The sequence below is a fragment of the Fomitiporia mediterranea genome, assembly GCF_000271605.1.
Source record: "Fomitiporia mediterranea MF3/22 unplaced genomic scaffold FOMMEscaffold_1, whole genome shotgun sequence".
In the NCBI taxonomy this organism is placed as follows: Eukaryota; Fungi; Basidiomycota; class Agaricomycetes; order Hymenochaetales; family Hymenochaetaceae; genus Fomitiporia; species Fomitiporia mediterranea.
Genome location: NW_006760386.1, coordinates 7,399,557 through 7,408,961, shown reverse-complemented (window position 1 = coordinate 7,408,961; position 9,405 = coordinate 7,399,557). Strand labels below are relative to the sequence as shown.

At 38.2% G+C, this 9,405-nt stretch overlaps 1 protein-coding gene across 1 annotated transcript; it reads left to right on the top strand.

Moving 5' to 3' along the window:
* Positions 1-1,272: 1,272 nt before the first annotated feature.
* FOMMEDRAFT_151143 (uncharacterized protein) lies at positions 1,273-1,749 on the top strand (the record flags this gene model as incomplete). Its single annotated transcript, XM_007262247.1, has 1 exon — positions 1,273-1,749. One exon carries the CDS (start codon positions 1,273-1,275, stop codon positions 1,747-1,749), a length of 477 nt encoding a protein of 158 aa, XP_007262309.1.
* Positions 1,750-9,405: the final 7,656 nt, after the last annotated feature.

The window sequence follows — 9,405 nt, the reverse complement described above, 5'->3', positions numbered from 1 at the left end:
GATAATAATGTTACACACTCAATAGTTGTGAACTATATTAACACAACTCTGTTACAAAGTGTTGAGCCTTACTTACAACAGGAGGGTCTAGAAGAAGTTGACTCTTTACATCCTGTTCTCTTTACACTCATCTGTGACTGGTGCAAAGCCAGTCCCTTTACTGACCCTGAGTTTACTAAACATACACTTTACTAGTACACTAAAAAATTCCCCTTTGAGTACTAGTATTATAACACAAGGTTTGCTACTCAGTACAAGACAGTCAAACACACTTTCAACAATCACATTTCTACCTACAAGACTATAGTAGAGTACATTCCTGCTCAGCCATCCAGCCCACTACTATAAACACAAGTTTACACCTACTATAGAGTATAGGTCTAACAAACAAATCTAGGCCTTGTAACCTACTATAAGGAATTCAAACACTAATTCTACCTCTTAAACTAAGTTAATAACCTCTTGTAGGATGACAGGTCCAAACTACACACATTTGTAACTAAACTGTATACTTGTATTTACACAAGGTGTACAAAATCCTACTCTACTACAGGTATGTGGCAAAAGTGTTCATCTTTCCTCAAAAGGTAAGGCCATTTGTAAGTGATTAGCATACCTTATGTAGAAATTAGAGGTAGATCAAAGCTTTGTAACACACAATCTGTATGTTGTAAAGCACAAAAAAAATAAAGAATTTTGCTCAATTTAAACAAAATGGCTTGTATTCAACTCAGCTCACCCAAAAAAAATCAACTCATTAGTGCTATATGTCTTGGAGCAAAAATCTGTCATACTGTTACAGTTCTGGAGATCCCCTGTACTACTGCTCAATCAATATGGAAGAAATAGAAGGAAACCAAGTCTACCTCTAACAAACCATGTTCTGGACGTCCAAAACTCCTTGATGGAATCATACACAAGCTTCTCATTCATTTGGCTACTACTCACAGGTTCATGCCTCTTAAAAACCTTGAAAACTACATAGGAATCAGTAGGGAAACAGTTAGGAGGGAGTTGGTAAAGGATGGTTATTACAGAAGACGAGTTAGGAGATGTTTGCAGAGAAATGCAATTCAGGAGGCAAGGAGACTTATTTGGGCAGGACACTATCATCACTGGAGGGTTCAGGAGTGGGTTAATGTGGTTTTTTCTGATGAATTCTACCTTTGTGTGGATAGAAACATTGGAAATGTTTGGGTGACCAGAAAACCACATAAAGTTTATGAAAGATCATGCATTCTTGAAAAGCCATACCAGAATCCAGTTAGGATAATGGTTTGGGGATGGATTGCTTATAACTTCAAAGGTCCTCTTGTTATTCTTGATTATCCTGGAGGGAGAGGAGGAGGAATGACTGTACAAAGGTACAAGGAGCAAGTTTTGCTACCTGTCCTTATTCCAATCTTCAATTGGCTTCGAATCGAACGTCCTGGCCTCTTATTCCAACAGGATAATGCTAGATGCTACACAGCCCGAGTTACAAAGCAATGCTTGCAGGAGAACAATATTCCTCAAATTGATCATCCACCCATTTCACCTAATGTCAATCCTATTGAACCAGTCTGGTTTGATTGGAAGAACATTTTTCGAGGTCAACAAAGGACACCAACATCTAAGGAGGAATTGAAGGAAATGGCTAGGGAAGCTTGGGATAATCTTACATTGGATCAAATTAATAAACAGATTGAATCCATGCCAAAGAGGGTTGATACAGTTGTTATTGCTTGTGGAGGAAACACTGGTTACTAAAGTCATTATTTTTCTTTTTTTTTCTTTCTAAACAAGCTATAGACAACTATAATTTTAATTAATGTATTCAAGTTTTAAGTATATACTTTACAAAAATTAATGTTTATGTTTTTTTGTGGGTATATTGTGTTCATGCAAGTCAGAGACACGAGACGAAGGTTTGACGTGTCTCTGACAGCTCAAATAGGTAACACAAATCGATTAATAATGTACCTACCTATTGAGGAAAGACAAACACTTTTGCCACACACCTGTATAAGGGCTCAGTTTACACATGTAACAAGAGACCATTTTGACAACTGTAAAATGCCTCAGATCTTTGTCCAGTTGGTCAATATGTGTGTCAACTGTAGTCACACATTCTCTTTTGTACAAGGGCTCAAGGCCTACTATAAATTTAGGATTAATAAAGGTAAGTACTGTAAGTACTAGAAGGAATGGCTAGTTCCCCTCTCTAGTTTTTTCCCTCTACAATAATTAATTTTTATTTATTTTTTTAATTTCCTCCTTTATACAAGTCAGTACAACATTCTGATCTACTCTTTCATTTTCTTCTAGGTAGTATAGTAACACAGGTCTTTCTTTACTTTTATACCTATTAGTAACCCTTTAGTAATCTACTGTAAGTAATACTAAGACTGATAGAACAAGGCTCTACTCTAGTAGAGCTATTTTGTTAGTCACAGTCAGAGTAGTGTTTTACATAGTTGATTTTACATTATGTACTTTCTCTCTTACTTTAAAAAATGGAAACCTTCTACCTCTCTTACTACTACTAGGAAACTTGACTTGTATTACTTGCTACACTAACACTCTACTTGTAAAGCTTGTTCAAGTTTTAATCCTGTCACAATGACTACCTTTATGTTGAAATGTAAGGCTACTCTACATACTCTTAAATCTGTTATGTCTCAATGTTGTGAATGGCAGAACTCTCAACTCTTATCTACTTTCTGTTGAGCTACTAACACACTGTGTTGTTGAAGGACACACAAACCTGCTACTTCCTTAAACTGTACTCCCTCTATGGTTGAGCAACTTGTTGTAAACCCAGACCCAGCTCCCTCTATAGAGGTTGAGCTAACATTAGTAAGTGAAACACTGAACAGTCATATGATTGACTAGCTTGTTACTCACAACAAGCTACTAATGGTTGTTGACCCTGTTGACACAACTCTACTACAAGGTATTGAGTCACACTCACAACACAATAGTCCAGAAGAAGTCAACTCTTCACATTATGCTCTTACTACATTCATATATAACTAGTGTAAAGCTGGTCCTTTTACTAACCCTCAATTCATTGACTATACACTTTACTAGTATCTAAAGAAATTCCTATACAGTTGCACATACTATAGTATGAGGTTCACCATTCAACACAACACAATACAACACACAAAAGACAACCACACAATCAACCATGAGACTGAAGCAGAGTACATTCCTACTCAACTATTCAGCCCAACACACACTACTCAGGCCTGCTCCTACTGTAGGATGTAGGTCCAGTAAACAAAACCTGCTCTCATAGAGTACTACAAGGTCTATGAGCACCTATTCTACCTACTCAACCAAGCCAACATCTTGTCATAGGACACTACTCTAAAACCCTACACTATGGCCTCAAAACCATATGTGTGTATTTATAAAAAATGCAAAAAGGCCTACTCTACACTTAAGGCCTGATTCACACACACAACAAGGGATCATTTTAGCAACTGTGAAATGCCCCAGATCTTTGTCCAGTTGGTCAACATGTGTGTCAACTGTGGCCACAAATTCACCCTTGCTAAAGGGCTCCAGGCCCACTACAAATCTACAATGGACAAGGGAGGCTGTCATAAGTACCAAAAGGATTGGCCAACACCCCTCTCTAGTTTCTTCCCTCCAAACACTTAAAAAAAAAAATTCTTTCTTCTTTTCTTTTTCTTTCCTCCTTTATACTAGTTGCAGCTACATTCTGATCTACCCTTTCACTTTCTTCAGGTAGTGTGGCAACACAGGTCTTCTTTCACTTTCATACCTGTTAGTAACCTCCTAGTAATTTGCCAGGGTGATACTCAGCAAACAGAACAGGGCTCTGCTCCAGTAGGGCTATCTTGTCAGCCACAGTTGGGTTGCGTTTTATGTAGTTGATTTTGCGTCATGTATTTCTTTTCTTAAATGGCAACCTCCTACCTTCACCATCTCCCCAACCCTCTGCCCCCAACGCTATGTCGTTGCTTCTGTTCTCTGAGTCTCTAGTCAAGTCCTCCACTCGCAAGTGTCCTACCAGCAGGCACTCTGCCTGCAACAACATAGGCAATAAACATCACTGCACTTGTCTCTCCAATCTGCCGCTGCGATGCCCGCGCTGGGCCTCAGATCCCGCAATGATGCCACCAAGCTGACTACACCGTCCTTCAACGTAAAGCGTAAGCAGCCAGTCCACACCATAATAGCCTGCACAATAGTTGCTCATCCCTCTCCTCCCAACTTGTTTGTCTCCCTTCCATCCCTCCCGCTCCTTGCTCCGCGTCTTGTGTTGCCCCTCCTTCGTTGTCTTCCTTTTTTTACACTCGCCTTCCTTTTTGCATTCGCATTCGCGCATCCACATTGTTGACCAATGCTGAACGACTTCTTCAATAATTCCACGCATTCGCGTACTTCTCCCCGCTCCGCAGCGCAAGCAACACTCAACGAGCATACGCTCGCGACAACGTCCCTGTACGACTACTCCTATCGTGCCACCCTCTCTCGCACCCGGTACGTGCTTTTCCCCCCACCCATTCAATGTTTGACATCACTTTCGATAAGCCACACCGCGTGCATTTGCATTCCTCTGTGCCGGGCATGGAACCGCATTAAACGGAAGCATTGAGCCACCACTCACACCGTCCGCGCCGAGTCTGTCCGCGACTTCTACGTTGCCTCTCTCTTCATGTCAGGACGTCCCAGAGATACACCCTTGCAATCTATGACTCAACACACTGCACCTTCCATTGCTTACTGCAGCAAGAGCATACAGCACACACACAGATACAGATTCGCCTGTAGCTCAAATTAGCTCGCTCGACGCTCTGGATCTCAACTCAGTGCACTACCTGCCCTTCCTGCACGTTGTCATGGTGTGTCCCTCTCCTCACTTCAATTACCTGCACTTGCTAACAACTCTGTCCCTTAGGTGAAGACTGGTCTGATAAATATTCAAAGTATGATTCTCCACGACTGCACTCTCCTTTCCTTCTTTCTCTCTTTTTTCTTTCTCGTCTGCATGCTCGTTTCGCAAATACAATATGATTAAAATGCAATGTAGTCGAATAGAATAAATGCAAGTGTATTAAGATGTTAATACTTAATTATAAGAGGAAAAAAAGAGAAATAAATGAACACCTGGATTGTAAAATATTATAACAATTTTGAAGTCTTGTAAAGGTCTTATAAAGTATAATAATGTCTAACAATATACATACTACTTTTAAAGCTTTACATTAGATTGTATACATTATAAACTATATTACTCTTGTTAAAATACAAAGTTCTTTTAATATCTTTTCATTTTAGAAGGTTGGATATAAGTTCATTTACATATTATCAACACTTATAAACCTTATTCATATTGACAATATGTACATACCTTTTTGTGCCTTATATAGCTTTTTATAATTTTCTCATTTTAAGAGGTTGGATATAAGGTTTTATATATTTTTTAGAAATTTTATATAATTTATATGTTTATAAGCTAATATAAGCCTTAAGACTTTTTCCTAATGTATCATCTCCATCTGTCTCCTTATCTATATAACAATTATGTCTTGAAGCCTCTATTTTATGAAGACAATTGCTAAGGACAGAAATGTAAGGAACCTGCTATAAATTTGCTCTAAATAGTACTTCAGATTATGCTAGAGTCTAAAATGTAATGTCATCTAAAGTCCCTCAGAGACATATTTGGATCTGCCCTGACTTATGATAACTGTAATGCTTTGGGTATGCTTGTGGTAGTTATAGATGCAAGGCAAAATACCTAGTATTTCTATTATTCAATCTATTGTGAAGGTGGCTTTGTACTAAGGATTCTGAGACAAACCTTACTACTGATGTAGTGTCATGTGGATAGCAAACAATGGTACAATGTAATACAATAGCTTTAAACAGTAACACCAACTTAAAATAGTACCTTTGGCATAATAGAATGCAAGCCAAAACTTACTTTCATATGTCAAGTTTGTAGTAATTTATAGTACTTTGTATTAATCTGGATTGAATTACTCTTTGAATAACATGACATGCAAACATAGATGAATCTCTATAATTGCTTCTAGTTTCTTCAGCTTACCCTGTCATATATTAATATAAGTCTCTTAAATATTGACCCAAAAAAGCTAGTACTAATCTGTTACAGTCTATGAATAAAGCATTCTGCTACATAGTTAGCCTTTCCTGTTAGAATTGAACAAACTGGACATTAACTACAATTTACTCTAGAACATGATGTTGTTTCAGGAACAGGTGTACCATAGGTAAGAGTCAGTTGTAGTACTTTTAAGTCTTGATTTTAAAGCTAACTAACACTTATTGAATTACTAGGTAGATATAAAGTTTAATACAATAGTGAACTATCTTTTCTTACAAGACTATAGTGACCAGATTTGTTGCCAAATTGTAAGCTAGAAATACAAATCAACTAGTAGTGTTAAATAGTGTACATGTCTTAAATAGGATGGCTGTTCCTTCTTTAACAACTCCTCCTTTTGATGTTGCCTACAGTCTGGACTAATACAACTGCCTCCTCCTAATCTCTTGTATTTAAGAACCTGTGGAATCAGGTGGCAAAACAGTCAGAAAGATTTGACAATGTTAGAGTATGATCAGGATGACCTTTAGAGTACAAAGCCAACACAGTATAAAGATATTGAATTGCCTTATCTAGGTTGTCTGACTTTCTGTACTAGTTAAAATTAAGTAATAAGTAGTATTATAAGTTGTTTAGTGTAGTAGAGCAGTCAGGGTGGCCCTCTTTGTAAAGAGATAGAGTGCTACAATCTAGTATAATAGCCTTCTCAAGATCTGCTATACTCTCACCTTGCTCAAATCTGGAAAAGAGACTGAGAGCAAGATTATATAGTGATTAATCCTGGTCAGGATGGCTGTCTAGACATAACTCTAGAGTAGTGTGGTAGTGTTACAGTTCTCTACTCTTGTACCTTCAGTTCTGAGGGTTCTGCACCCTTCTGTACTGGAACTCAGGACTTTTGTCCCTCAGGGGCACTGTCTATAAACTATATGTATACTGACTCTTACTACTACCCTTCCTTACTTCATCATTCCATTCCTTTGACCACCCCTTCATTCTTTGTTCATTCTATGGTCTCTTACCCTTTGTCCATCCCTTCATTCTTTGTACCTTTATCTTTGACATTCCTTTCTTTCATTCTTCATGGCTTATCATTCTTAAGTGGCTCATACTCCCTGAGTACTCTTGTGTAGTTTAGTATATATAGGTGTACAAGATTAGACTGGTCCTGTAGTCTTGATCTTGTCTACTCTAGGTAGTCCTGTACTCTTAGGCTCACTCTATATACTCTACTCTTGTCTCACTCTCTCTCTCTCTCCTGTTCTGCAAGTTCTGACTACATTCTAGTGCTTGCATTCTGTATTTCTATTGTATAGGATAGTTGTAGCCTAGGTCCCCTTGCTAAGCCTTTGGGTCCCCTCTATACTGTTGCTGACATTAGATTAAGACTACCCATTACTACCCTACAACTCTCCTATGTTTTGAGCATTAGTACTCACTGTTGTATTGATCTCTTTTCTTTGTCCTAACCCTTCTACATTTTTAAATTTTAAACTCCCTAAACCCCTTTTAAACTTTTGCCACCCTTCTTCTATTCATTACCCCTTTTAGTTTAGTGCTGATTCCTTTGTAGTATAAACATAGACCCTTCTACACTAACTGCCACCCCTGCTGTCCTGCTAGATCAGCAGTTACAAGTAGAACTAGCTCAATATGTGTAGACCTCTATCTAAGAGGCCTTTACTAACCACATGCCTCTAGCCTCTTCAGAACCTGTTCTAGTTGTTCTGGAAGTTGCAACCTGTTCTGGAAAGAAAGTGCACATAGCCCACCCTTCAGACTTTAATAGGTAGCACTTTAAGGACTTCTAGTACTAAGTCAAACTATACATAGCTACTACTTTGACCAATCTATCCTCAGATCTTGATTGTATCCTATTCATCCTCTCCTTCATGAAGGAAGGCAATGTAGCCACCTGGGCCTAGAACTGGATTGAAGACCATTAGATTAGAAGCCTGATCTGACTTCAGAACAATGAGTTGTATTCAGAATTCATGAGGCAGCTCTGTACTTCCTTTATCAATCTGAATAAGAAGCACAATGTACAGAACAAGCTTGCATCTCTGTAACAGGGCAAACATTCTGCTAATGCCTTTTTTCAGGAGTTCAATATCCTGGCCTGAAAGGCAGGATTTGTACTCAGGTTCAATAATGTTCTTATTAGAATGCTTGAAAAAGCTCTTCACCCAGAACTGGTTAATAAGATCCTTAGAATGATGCCAGAACTAGTTACTTACACTGAGTGGAAAATGTATACCATTTCCTTCAACTAAGCTGTAGCCTAAATGTATCAAGTCTGTGTAGAACACTTACACATGTGTCTAGCTCTAACAGTTCTGAGCCCTCAGATCAATCTGCCTGTAATTTACAATCAATCTGTTCTAATAGATATTAGAGAAGCCTAAAAGTAAGGAGTATACTTTGCCTGCAGAAAGTCAGAGTACCAGATTAAGGACTGCCTGTAGAAGTAACAGTATATCTGTCAGGTCATTAGAGTAATGACAAGTGACAAGCAGGATTTGTAGTGAGAAGCCTTTTCTACAAATTCAGAAGTCACCTCAGAACTCCTAGACCCTGACTATACACTCTAGAATTTTGTAGAGGCCTAACAGTGAATGTAGTACTGAAGGGCTATGACTCAGATTTTTTAATGGCCACTTTTGATTCAATAGACACTGTAGGATTAGAAGTAAATAAAGTAAGAAAAGTAGAAAAAGTAGAAAAAGTAGAAAAAATAAATCAACAAAATTATTTATTAGAAAGAAAAAAGTCAGAAACAAAAGTAGATAGTTCTCCTATTTCTTCTGATTCTTTTGATTCTTCTCTTTACACTTTATCCAAGTCTAAATCTGTACAATCCAACCTGCTACTTCTGTGTTCCAAGATCTCAGAATGTTTAGAACACTACCCAGCCCTGTTCACTACTCAGTAGTTTGTCTGTAGTATCAAGTAGGGATGGCCTTAGCTGAGTTTACAGTTAAGGACATGAGTCTGTCCTTGTTGAAAGAGAGAGGTTAATAAGGAAATGTTAGTGTATATACTTACCCTCTTGGATGACAAGGCTGTACAAGCTGTATGTTCCCTTCAGAACAAGTAGTAGTTCATTTAAGGACATTCTAGGTACTAGCTCTAGGTCCCTGTCCTCTTGACTCCCTTCTCAGAATCCCTCCAGATCCAAACAACAGCTCTAGTAGATAGTAAATGTACTAGTTTATACATTAATAAGGCCTTTGTGTAGGAACACTACCTCTCTACTCAATGTGTTCCACTTCTGATCCTAGTATACAATGTGGACAGAACCCTGAACCAGAATGGTT